General features: G+C 27.9%; 1 protein-coding gene across 1 annotated transcript in view; it reads left to right on the forward strand.

The window, feature by feature from the left end:
* LOC100203544 (fibroblast growth factor receptor 1-like) overlaps positions 1–14,651 on the forward strand; it is a gene marked incomplete at its 5' end in the record, with an annotated part of 61,198 nt that overhangs the window by 22,480 nt on the left and 24,067 nt on the right. The window contains 3 exon segments of the mRNA NM_001309675.1: positions 5,008–5,286; positions 5,393–5,559; positions 7,405–7,609. Coding sequence (NP_001296604.1) covers positions 5,008–5,286; positions 5,393–5,559; positions 7,405–7,609 — 651 coding nt within the window.

Raw genomic sequence — 14,651 nt, forward strand, 5'->3', positions numbered from 1 at the left:
AGAATCTTTAACTGTGTCTATAATAAAGGTAAATCTGTTATTCCTCCTCTTGCATAGCTTAGCTTTTGTTACCTCACCTAAATATAAAGCTAAATTGTTTGCTAAGAACTATTAATCAATCTCATTTCTTGATTCCACTAATCACATCCTACCTGGTATAGCCGAGACACAGGTTGATCCATTGCTTGACATTCATATCACTCTAGCTTCTGTATCTAAAGTGATTTCCTGCTTAGACTCTCCTACAGCTTGTGGTCTTGACAACATACTTGTTATAGTTTTGCAGAAGTGTTCTCCAGTGCTGTCGTCTATACTTTTGACTGTTAAATAGTTTTGATTGTCGTCTAAACTATTTAACAAGTGCTTATCAGAGTTTTGTTTTTCAGCCTGCTAGAAAGTGGCATCTTTTGTCCCTATTTTTAAGAATTCTAAAAATCTGACTCGTCTAACTACGATCCCATTAGTCTTCTTCCTATCATAAGCAAGGTTTTTGAGTCTTTCATTAACAAACTCTTAATCTCTTATCTTGAATCTAATAACTTACTTTCTGATCATCAATATGGTTTTCAATTTTCTTAATCTACTGCTAATTTGTTAACAGTAATAACTGATAGGTTTTATTGTGCATTAGATAGATGTGGAGAGGTTAAAGCTATCTCTCTCAACTTTTCTAAAGTTATTAATAAAGTTTGGCATGCTGGTCTTTTCCATAAGTGCTCCTCTTACGGTGTATCAGGTAACATCTTTAAGATTATTGAATCCTTTCTAACCAATTGTAGTATTAAAGTTGTCTTCGATGGACAGCACTCTTTTTCATTTTCTGTAACTTCAGGGCTTCTCAAAGTTCTATCCTTGACCCTATACTTTTTTTAATTTACATAAACAAATTACATAATCTCCCTACTAAACTAAATTTTTTACTGCTAATTTTTATTGCATTAATCTAGATTTTCCTATATTCATGAGCAGTAATGTACTTGATGAGTCATCTACCATTCGTCTTCTAGGATTAACTCTTACTTTATAATCTTTCTTGGAGACCATATATTAAATCTATTGCAAAATTAACATCTGCTTAGGTCTCATCTCTTTATCGTGCTTGCCGCTTTCTTACTTCGGATTCTATTCTTTATCTCTATAAATCATATATCCGTTCTTATATGGAATACTTCCATATCTGGACCAGATCTTCGAATGATACCCTTTCTCATTTAGACAAGGTACAAAAACGCATTGTAAACATAATTGGATTTGCTCTTGCAGTCAACCTTCAACCATTGTCGCAACACTTAATTCTCGGATTTGTGGCTGCACATCTGATATCATTGCCAGAAGAATATTTTCTTGATGACCAAAGAATGCATTTGTTTGAATAACTCTGTCTACTACCTTATGTAATGCATCTGACAGGTACCGTGATTTGACTGTTGTGTTGCATAGATGCCTGCTGCCATGAAAAATAGAAGACTCCTTCTTGATGATGAACCATATAGGGTCATAAACGTGCATAATGTATGTTGCTATAGTTACTAAATTTGATGAAGGAATGGTGGTAGAAATATATAATCTGAAGATTCTGTTGGCAGTGGTGAGCCATCTAGAATGAGCCAGTTTTTCAGGGCTGCGCTTTTCCAGATTGATAGAACAAGTGCCACTTAGTATAACTTGGCAGATATCAGCTGCCAAGCTATACTAAAGATAAAGCTGATCTGTACTGAGTACTTTTCTGTCCGCCACTGGCATTTCTACATTATGGTTCATAGATTGAAAATCAATAACCTTTAAGCTCTCGTAAGTTTCAAGGGACTTTCCAATAGTACCTAAATAGTATCTAGAGCCAGATGTTGGTCCATCTAGTTCTGAAAACAAATGGCGAAGTGGAAGCTCATTTGTATGTAACAAACTATCCATTGTAGAGGCCGTTGGAGTTCTAACTCAATCAGTCTAATCACACCACCCTTGTTTCCAGTTTTTACATTTATTCCATCACACCCAAGTACTTGTAAATCATCTGAAATGGTATTGTGTTTTTTAGAGTACTTTAAAATTTAAGATTTTATTTTCCGCTAAAAGAAGTGCAGTGTCCCGAAATGCCCCCTCCAGGTTACTAAATTAAGGATATGTGCTCTACCATCACTATGGTTTTCTTCGCATTAAAAATTCAAGGGTCTGGTCTTTTTTGTCATCAAAATACAACGCCTTTACTTTGACTTCACTAACTTTCCCTGGCTTTCATGCACTCGCGTCTTATTTTGCTCTGGTCAATAACATATTTTTTGTTATCATTTGAAATATTGCTAATATCTTCAAGTGCAGTTGATGCCAAAGTTGCAGCAGATCTGTCTGAGAACCCATGACAGTTGCAGACTAATGAAAGAGAAGGGAGAGACGATCGCATTTGCTTTGAAGATGATAATGATGGTGATGGAGTATTTTCATCTATAGTAGGCCGTAAGTACTGGGTGTGGCAGAAATTACAGAATCAAGTGGCACTGCATCATTAAGGTTTGAGCTCTGTTTGCTTTAGGTATTCTGCAATTTTTTTGTAATTTCTTTGTCAATCCAATACCCATTTTACATTCAATCCTTTGATTTTCCAAATCAAAGGATTGAATGTAAAATGGGTATTGAATGTGCTCCATAGCTGGTGCCATTTTAACTTTGGCACAGTAGCTTGTTTTTAGATCTTTGCATTAGCAAGCAGATATATAAAAGAGTTTAGTTAGTTTGTCCTTATAGAACTGAAAGTTATTTTTTTTTATTTTCTCTGTCAGCAATTGGAATTTTTTGCAGGTTTTTTTTCTGCTCAAATAGGTTATAAACTCTCTTAGTCAATGATAACACAGTAGGTATGTTGCATTTTTCCCAAATTTTTAAGAACTGCATTGCTGTTAAAGCTGCTTCATTCTTTTTGTTTGCTTTTCCAGGAAGTTTCTGTAAAATTATATTATATATTTAACTTTAGTATTATTTGAAAAAATGATATGTAGTAAAAGTTGCTTGCATTTTCTTGCAAATACATCGTATGCCACATCATATCTAGTTCTGTTGGCAGTTGTACCTCAGAGACAGAGGCAATTCTACAAAAAAAAATGAGGAGGGGGAATCCTCAAAAAGTACTGACTAGCTTCAGAAAAAAAAAAGGTCCTTAAAAAAAAAATTTAACCGACTGAATTGTGTCAAATACCCAACTAAATTCGTAAAAAACCGGCTATAACTTGAAAATCACCTTTCTCAACAGCTTCAGTCGATCAACGTGAGATGAATCTTAATGCAAGTTTTACTGATTTAATGTCCTGCTAAAAAGAAAAATATAGCTATGGTTGGCCACAAAAAAATTTTTAACTATGTTGCTAAAGCCCTGATGAAAGAAGATTTTCAATCTTCCACTTCAAAAGCTGTTAATAAAAAGAATAAGTGCAAAGGAAAAGCAAATGTAAAGAAAAGTAAGTGTGGATGTGAATGATTGGTTTTGTTCGTTGTGCCAGCAAAAGTCTGTGGAAAGTATGTGATAATGTTGTAAATGTAAAGTATGGTACCATGAGGCGTGCATGGGGTATGATTTTGAAGATGAGGAAGAGTTAGTCCATTCTGTAAAGATTAATGTTTTTCTTTGTAACATTTTTTTATTGAAATTTATAATTTTCTGTTTTTATTCACTATTGTATAAAAAATTGGTTCTTTTGAAGTATATAAATATGCAAGATTACTTTTTATTTTATAAATGTGAGATAAACTATGCATTAAAAGAATGTTTCCTAACTGTTTTCTGTTTTTTCTTTCTTTTTTTGTATTTTTTACATGGGCCTTTTTACTCCCCTAGGGGGGTAGCCAGGCCCACTTAAGGCATGTTAAAAAAATATGAATAACTTTTGTTATAATTAATTTCTCAATATGAAGATATCATTTTTGCATCAAGGAATGATTAATCTAAAGCGGCAATCAAAAAATTTTTTTTTTAATTTAATTTTTTTGGCCTAGATGACCAAAAGTCTTTTAGGTGGGCCTTAATACCCACATCTACCTGATATATATATATATATATATATATATATATATATATATATATATATATATATATATATATATATATATATATATATATATATAGTTTGTTGCATTTGGGAAGCACGGAAGGAAAAAAGTGATTCTTACGCTAACACAATCGTCACTTTTAATTACTTTTGACTTTCATCCAACATTTGCGTGTTGGACTAAAGTCAAAACCATTAATTTAATTACAAATTAATCGTTTTTTAAAAAAACCACAAAAACGCAAATTTAATTGACCCGAATGTTTTTAAAAACATTCTGAATGTTTTTAACAATATAAACAATGTTTTTATTTTTATTTTTTTTTTAATAAAATGTTTTATTTTTAATTTTTTTAATAAAATGTTTTTATTTTTATTTTTTTTACTCTAAATCATGCACAGAGTGTTGCTACATCGACTATCTTATAGCCTGACTCTCAACAAAGTGCTGCTACATCGACTGACAAATAGCCTGACTCGCAATGGAATGCTGCTATATCGACTGACAAATAGCCTGATTCGCAAGGAAGTGCTGCTACATCGACTGAGGGTTTGGTTGGGGCAGGCAGTCTATCAAAACTATATATATATATATATATATATATATATATATATATATATATATATATATATATATATATATATATATATATATATATATATATATATATATATATATATATATATATATATATAGTTTAGTTGCTATCAAAAAATAATTTTTGATATGACAATTTTTGTATTATATTTCTTTATTACATTTGATATCTAAACTTATTGGTAATAAGATAGTCTTAATTAATGCACTCAAAAGCAACAAATTGCCTTATCAATTCTTTTATGAAATTAATATTTATATTGGAGTTTTTGATGGAAAACTTATTGCTTTAATAAATAAATAAAAAATTTAACTTATATATAAAAGAAAATTTAAAAATTAAATAATATATTGTTATTGATTTCAAATTTTTAGCTGCACCGTATGTCGAGATTGAAGATGGAACAGAAATAAAAGTTAAAGAAGGAGATAGTATTAGCATCACATGTTTGGTAAATGCATATCCAATTCCATTTATCTCATGGTCAAAAAATGAGACAATTATATCTATTGAAAAAAAGCCTGTTTCTTCTAAAAATGAATGGCGTTATAAATATGTTCTTCCTATAATAAAATTAAAGAAGAAAAATGTTTTTGTTTGCACAAGCAACAACAGCATTGGGAGCTCATTTGCATCAATCATAGTTAATGTAGGTAGGTTAACACATAAAATAATTACTTTTAGCATGTTAAAAATGTCAATTGTAAAACTATAAATAATAATACATTAATAGAAGTTTGTTAAAATTTGTTGTTTAAGATGTTCCTGCTACAAAAGATTCTACAATAGCAGCTGTTGTTGCTGTCAGTGTTTTTTTCCTTCTCATTATTCTGTTTTTGGTGATTTTTTACTTCAAATACAAAGACACACTATTTATACATCTTAAACCTATTGCAGAAAATGGCCAATTTTATACTGATTTACTTGTAAGTTTTAAACTCATTTTTCTATGCTGAAAGTGTGTTCAAAAATACATGATTGTTCAAAACTACAAGTTTGGGATTCTTTTTTTTAACTCTAGCTCAATTCAACTCTCAACATCATTTTATCTCAGATATTAATGATTTGAACTTAGTTTTATGATTTTATCTCAGATATTAATGATTTGAACTTAGTTTCATGATTTTATCTCAGATATTAATGATTTGAACTTAGTTTCATAATTTTATCTCAGATATTAATGATTTGAACTTTCATGATTTTAAAAGTTTATGTTTAAGGTTTAACCTGTGTTTAAGGTTTTACTTCAATTTTCAATATTTAACTCTTTACAGTTTCAGATATATATAATGTTCTAATTGTTTTTTAGACCTACTTTTTTAGTGCTATCCATGTTTTAAGCACATTTCATTGCAGTTTTTTAGGTTTATTGAGTAGGGGGGCAATTCCACCGTTACTTACGAGACATTTTGATGTCACATTTTTAGATATATATTTTTTATTTTAACAGATTAGATGTTTATGTATTTATGAATCATCCTAAAATCATTTATTTGTTTTCCTGTATATTGAAATTTTGTTCAATTATTATAAGTTTAGGAATTATAGTTGCTTATATGCTGTGTTACATTGCATTAAACTTGTTATTTTCAGTTGAATATTTCAAGCCAAATATTTAACCTACATAAACTGGCTTCTTAAATTAAATTAAGTAGTTATTATATACAGCGTAAAATTATTCAAAAGATTGTTTTAGCTAATTATTTATATATCTTAAATCAAATTAGTTATCGTTACTTACAGGGACAATTCTATGCTTTTATTAAAATGTAGTTTAGCTACCATTTATATAGAAAGTATGACTTATATGACGCATATAGTATGATTTATATGACGCATGACTTTAATTTAAACTTTAAAACAAAAAAATAACACAAATAACATAATTAATCAAAATTTAAAATTTTTAAACATATGGCAACCCAATGATTACTTGGTTTTTGTTTGAATTTATTTATTCATTTTATCGAAATAACTTACTTGAGCATAGAATTGCCCAGGAGTGTAAAGTTTTTAAATTATATTTCATTTTTTAAGCACATTGCATCATAATTTAAAACTTAATGTCTAAGACACAACAAAATTAAAGCTTTTGAATTAATAAAAAATTGATAAAATTCAATAAGCATCTTTGATATATCTAATTATTATATATCTTATTAACTAGATTAAAAATTATTTGAAAATAAAACTCCCTTATAGTTTAATAAAAAAGTATTTGAATAAAAAAAAATAAAAGTTGAATATAATTGAAAATAAAACTGGCATATTAATGGCCAATGACACAGGCTTCGAAGTGTAGGCACACAACCATCTATTTCTAAAAACAAGACTTCTATATCTAGAATTTCTCTTTAAAAAAAAATGGCCTTTAGAAAATAAAATGTGTGTGAGGGGGGTGCGCTTCCCCTCCTCCGCGTTTTCAGCCCTGTTATTTGACATACCTCTTAAATAGACGTTTGTCAATAAATACGTTTGTCAAAAACAATTTGTCATGCCCTGTATATATATATGTATATACATATATATATATATATATATATATATATATATATATATATATATATATATATATATATATATATATATATATATGTATGTATATATAAGTATATATATATATATATATATACATATATATATATAAGTAATATATTTATATTAAGTATATTTATGTATGTATATATTTATTTATATAAAATATAACATATTTATATATATATTGGTATTTAAACTTATTTTTATTTTGAATGATATTATTTATTTTGCAGGTTGAAGAAAAACAGTTTTCTGATTTACATGAACTTGAGAACAATCCCCATTCAATAAAAAAAAATATTAATATATCAATTCGAGGTAATGTGAGAGCTACAATAAAACAACCTAATAAAGATGATGAATCAGGTGCATCTAAAAGATTATTACCCAGCATTAAACGTGAACAACAATCTCAAGAAAATCACAGCGCTAGATTAGGTATGAATATTATATCTATATAATGATTGTGTAAATAAGCTATATAAAAAAATAAATATGTTTTATGTGGAGAGTAATATTTTGAATTGTTTAATTTTTATAAATTTAAATAGCTGTTATTTAAAGTTCAAAAATATAATTTTTTAAAACATTAATAATAGGGTTTTAGTTTTCAACTTTTCAGTTGAAAATTTATTAGAGTCCTATAGTTTTTAGTATGGTAATGCATAATTACCTCAATTATGGTAATGCATAATTACCTCAATTATGGTAATGCATAATTACCTCAATTTTTAGTAACTTTGTTACTAAAATTGAGATTCTTATAAAATCTTTTACAAGAATCTTCTTGTTAGATTTTCTGAAATTATTTTAAATTATAATATGCATTGTTTTTTCATCACTGGCTCACCATTATCACCATTTTCATAGCTTGACTTACTTAGCATAATTTCATGAATTGTTTATCATTGCACCAGTAGAGCCATTGCTGTTCAAAATATTTGTTTTGCATATTTTTTCAGAACTTATTTAGATGGGTTACGATAAAAAGCTTAATTTTGAAAGGATAAATTTTAACTGAAAAAATTATTTACCTTGATATTTTGTCAATACCAATAAATTTTTAAGTTTTATTCAAACAAACTATTGAACACAATTCACCTCAACAAAAAATTCATTTCAAAAAATGATTGAAGAAATAAAACAAAAAACTTCAGCAAGCAATGCTCTTAATTAATATTTCATTTGAAGCCAATTTAATAAAAAAAATTTGTTACTATAGAAAGTTGTTATGTGTAGATATCCATGACATTTTTATAATAAATTATATATATTATAATAATTATAATAAATTACCAATTAGTGTTATGATATAATTACATGTAAATAGTTGTATATATATAGAGAGAAATTATTTTAAATGTTTAGGAAATATAGTTTGTATATAAATTATGTTTAATTTTACTAAGAGATATCAGCGTCTATACATAATTAAAGACTTTTATGTGAAACTATAATATCATTTACATTTAAAAAATAATGGATTAGAAATTTAAATTTCAAATGCTCAAGAAATTTTCAAAATTTTAAGCTCCAAGAATTTTTTTAAAATTAGTTAACGGATATCAGATTTATTTAGTGGATATCTGATTCAAATGCAGAAAACCTCAAAGAAAACAGCAGATTTTTATATTAAATTTGATTGTTTACAGTTTTCATATTGTAAATAGTTTATTGAAAACAATAGGTTTACACAGTAATCTTTTTTTTTTTAATTAGATACAGGTCCTATAACTATTTTGACTCCTTAAATAAAAATTTACCATCTTCCATTACAAACCTGTTCACAGAAAGAACTAGTACATTCCTACTCTACTAGAAATATATACAATGGAAAACTAAATGTACCATCTTATAAAACCCAGAAGTATGGTAAACATTATATTGTCTATTAGTGCATCTTTGAATGAAACAGGATCATGTATGCGTTTTGAATGAGTTCAAAAAACTACATCTTAAAATACCTTTTGTTCGTCTTAAACAAAATCAATTTCAAAAAATTCTGAAAAATATTTTATTTTAAATTTTGGACATTATTATCCTTACTATTGAAATATTCTAATATTCTCTTATTTTTCGTTATTACCACAATCAGTACTTTTTTGTTTGTTTATTTTTTCCTTTTTTTAATATTATAATCTACAAGTTATGATTTCTACATGTTTATTTTTAATATATATTCTGCGCTTTATTCTATGTGTTTATGTTCTATGTGTTTATGTTCTATGTGTTTCAATGTTTTAATGTGCTTGTTATTACTTATATTATATTTAAAAATTGGTGTCACTCCTTTGATCACACTTTTGTATGAGTACACTATCCTAATGAATCATTAACTTATCATTATAAACTAGCAGAAAGCAACCCATATTACTGGTTATTAGTAATTAAATCATTAATAACAATATGACTTGATATTTCATCTCAAAAGAAATAATGAAGTACAAATTTATATATAAATAATATTTTAAATTGGGCTTCCTATCACCAATGTCGTTGCTTATAGTTAACAACATAAAGGCAAAAAAGAACTTAGCAGTTAAGTTTTTTTTAAAATCTGTTACAACACACCAGGCACCAGAGGAGGAAAATCAAGAAAAGCCTGCCAATACCTAAAACAGTGTTTCCAAGGCAGCATGTTAAAAAATGCAAAAAAGACACGCAATAAAAATTTAGGAGTATAAGAAAAGTTACTGTTACTGTTAACAACAAAAACATCGTAGCATAAAATAGCTAAAACACAAATAACCATAAAAACTGATTTTATTATGTTAACAGTAAACATAGTTATTTTTACCTTATTATGTAAAATTCCAGCTTCTCCTTAACTGGTGACCTTAAATGATTAATAGAGTAAATTTTACATCATATAAATTTACTAGATTAAAACCATGTTTCAACAGTAAGCAAGCTAATCAAGTGATGAGAAGTTGTCTTGGCTTTAAGTTTTTAGTTTTATAAAACAAATTGTATATATGGCAAAATAATTTGTCTTGGCTTTTAGTGAATGATTAAGAGCAGTGAGATCTAATAATTTATCATTTTAAACAATAGACACCAATGCGAAGGTAAGCCAAATGTCCATCAACTCAAAAGATTGCAAAAAAACAACAATAACACACAACAATAGCACACACCATAAGATAAAATAATATGCATATAACAGAACATAAGTAACAACATTACGCAAAATGTTAAAATACATTATTTATTTTCAGATTATAAAGGCTTGAAAACACCTAGACCTAAAGCTTGGTAATCCTGCTCTACACATTTACCATGTCACAGCACTTTGAAAACATAGAAACAACATATTATAAACATATGTACCATCTATAAACACAATATATATATATATATATATATATATATATATATATATATATATATATATATATATATATATATATATATATAAATATGTATATATATATGTACATATATATATATATATATATATATATATATATATATATATATATATATATATATATATATATATATTTTAAACTTTTATAAACATATTTAAACACGTTTAAAAAACAATTATATAAACATATTACCACATACACAAACAATAAAAAAAGTTTTTACATTTTTATATAAAAACATGAATATAACAGTTATAAAGCACGTAATACCACATACACATACTTATTAAAAAGCATATATGCAAGCAATAAACATATATAACTTTTGCAAACAAAAATTTTTTAAATGACATGAGAAATTTTAAAAAGATTCAAAGTAAATAAAATGTAAAGATATATATACAAACAATACTTTTACCTTTATTTTTATTTTTTTTCATAAAGGTAATCCTCATAACAAAATTTAACCTTTACATACAATAACAAGTCTGTGTTGGCACAAAATTTTAGTTTATTTTTCTAAATTTTCTAAAAGAGAAAAAAAATAGATAGCAGTATCACAAAAGTTTCATAGCAGTAATAGCCAATTTTATGGAAATAGCTTCAGTATAACTTTTTTGTTATATGAAAAATAATTAGGCCTCATCCATACCCCTATTTTTCTTCTAAAAAATATAAGCACCGATAAAAATTTGTTGAGCATGTCATGATAAAGATACTTATGTTATTAATATGCTTAGGTAATTAGTCCTAATAAGCTGCAGATGGTCTGAAAATTTTTTTTTGTCTGAAACTTAATAAAGAAAAAATTAATTAGGCCCATCCTGCTACTCCAGAAGGTACTGCTGTGAAAGCAAATAAATTGTTCAGTTCAAAAAATGAACTCCGTCAGTTCATGTCATTTATTTTTGTTGACTGTTATTTTGTTTTATATTTAAACTATAAATCAAATTTTTTAGATAACCAGAGGATTTAAATCTACTTTCTCACAAATAAGCAAACAGTGTGGTCAGTTTAATTATGTATTTTTGTGCGGATTACATAGTATATTTATATACTTTTTTTAAATGCGCACAACCGCCACCTAACAACTTATTCTTTAATAAAAATTCATTAATGAAATTTTTAATATTTTGTCAATAGTTTGCAGGACATAAAAGGTTTTTTAAAATATCTAAAACATTAACTTGCTTCTTATTACCTTCTGCGATTTTGTATTTGGGGTCGTCCATAAAGAATGTCATTAAGAATTTAAATGCTTACCAGAAGTGGAAGTTTATTGGCTCTCTTCCGCTGAGATTTCTATTGAACATAAGGCGGTATAATACTCTAAAAATCTCTGCGTACAATAGCTAACATTTTCCAACTTCTTGCCATTAGTAAAACTTAACGTGAGGTCTTTTATGGATGACCCCTTTGTATTATTTCTTATTACTTTCTACGATTTTGACTAAATATCTCTTCAATTTTAATTAATTACTAACTTTGCTATCTGCAGTTTTTCCACCAAATCTCCACCACTATTATTAATGGATACTCACTCTCAAAACAATAAATACACATACAGGTTTCAGCAGGAATGGCAGGCTATAGCCCGCACCTGAGCAAATCTGTTTACACTGGCGAAATAAAGTCCATGCAAAATATAAATTTTTGATAAAAATAAATTTAAATATTTTTATGTTTTTATTAAGTTATCCTTTTAAAAACTTCTCTAATGATGTAATTTTGTAAAACTGTTTGTTTTACCAGTTAAAAAATGAAACTATTTCATTCAGAATATGCTAAAAAAAATTATGAAAAAAATAATTTTTGAATATTCTGATGTAAAAATAAAAATTGAATAAGTTATTTCATGCAGCTATAACTGTTCCGTATTATTCTGTGTTATGTTAAAAGATAAATAATAAGTATGTTAAAAAACAGGCATGTGTTGCAAAAGAATTTCACATAATAGTCTGGGTTATCAGTATCCTTTGGAAATTTGTAAACTTATACAATAAGAACTGTTAGATAATAAAAACAATTTCTTTTTTGTATAATCACACATTTTGCTTAATTGATTGATAAACTAGTTTGTCATACTTTGAAGTTGTTTAAAGTAGTGCATATTTCCCTGTATACTTCCGCCTTAACAACCTGATTTTTTTTTTTTAATGAAAAAAGCGGCAGTTTATTTGATATGCTAGTATATAATTTGTTATTAAAAATTGAATATCTCATTTATAATCAGCAGACTGCTAATCAATTTTTATAGTATAAATTGAGTGCCTGATATAAATTTATTAAGTTATTCAGGTTATCAAGTTATTCAAGTTTATGATAGTTTAAGCAGTTAATGTGAATAGGAAACACCTGATATTTTGGGCTAATTTATTTAAAATGAATATTTATAACTTTTGTATGATAAAAATAATACTATATGATTTCTTCATATTTTATTTTCATCTTTATATTTGCGCTATATTTAATACATTTAAATATATTTTACAGCAATAAACCTGATATACAAAATAATACTGCAACAAAATAAAATTTCAGAAGAAATTTTTCATAAAAGCCATATATATATATATATATATATATATATTATATATATATATATATATATATATATATATATATATATATATATATATATATACACAGTATCGGACAAAACGAGTGCAACCAAATATGCTAATTTAGTTTCTTTATATAATAGTGCTGCATTTTTTCAATTTAGAGAAATAACTATGTAATTGTTTAGAGACAAAGTTCTTCAAGTTTTATTCATTACAAAGTTCATTATTGTAGACGAAAATTAATAAATTAATCAAAAGTATTAAAAAAAGTTGATTTCCTTCTGGACAAACAAGTGCAACTCGACAAAATGTTGACCAAGCTGTATTTCGCTATCAATATTTCGTGGCAAATCCTTTGTTGTCGATCACAGCCTAGCATCTTCAGGGCATAGATTCGATCAGGTGATCAATGAAACTTTGTGGAATCGCTGCCCAGGCCTTTTAGATTGGTTCAAACAGTTGATTCTTATTACGAACACCTTCACAATTAATTCTGCGGTTGACGATCTCCCACAGGTTCTCCATAGGGTTGAGATCCGGAGATTGAGGCGGCCAATCCATCACCAATAGGTGGTTGTCTTGAAACCACTGCTTGACTACTTTTGCAGTGTGTTTCGGATCGTTGTCTTACTGAAAAACCCATTTTATTGGCATATTCCATTCAGCATGAGATAACATAACATCTTTCAGGATATTTTTATACATGAAACGGTCCATTATTCCATCGTTTTGATGTATTGGACCTAGACCGTTAGCAGAAAAACACCCCCAGACCATTACATTGCCTCCACCATGCTTCACGGTCTTATGGCAGTAACGTAAATCGAGGCGTTTTCCGGCCGGTCGATGTACACGTTAAATGCTATCGCTCCAAATAATGTTGAACTTCGATTCATCACTGAACAGGACAGTTCGCCATTTCTTTGCAGGGCGTCGAGAAAACAATCCGGCTTCAACAGCACGTTGTCTGATTGTTCGGTCCGATACAGGCAACTCTAATTGCTTTTGTATCTCGACTGATGATATCCAGGGATCCTTCTTGACGGATTTGACGATCATAGAATCTTCTCTAGAAATGGTGGAATGCGGTCTTCCACCTTTGCTATCTGCTGCCAACTTCCCCGTAGAACGATATTTGGAACATAGTCTTGATACGGTCCACGCGATATTTATCACAAATACTTTTTTGTGACATTCCACTTACGTAATTGCCAATAATTTTCTTGAAACACTTGTTGTATTTCACTTCTTGTATTGATGTTCTTCGATAAAACACTTTGATAAAACTCACTTCGATAAACTGTCTTGATAATACTGACTGATTGACTTCCATATACTGACTGAATTACATGTCGATTTACATGTCTCTTATATAGTAAAATGAACCTGTGTGAACCTGTTCTGGAAGATTCTAGTTGCTTCTTTTCGATGCTTCTGAAAGCTTCTGGATGCTTCTGAATGTTTCTGGATATTTCTGGATGCTTCCAGATGCTTTTTCTGGAAACTTCTGGAAACTTCTGGAAACTTCTTTATACTTCCTTTAAT

Source organism: Hydra vulgaris, chromosome 04 (assembly GCF_038396675.1).
Source record: "Hydra vulgaris chromosome 04, alternate assembly HydraT2T_AEP".
Classification (NCBI taxonomy): Eukaryota; Metazoa; Cnidaria; class Hydrozoa; order Anthoathecata; family Hydridae; genus Hydra; species Hydra vulgaris.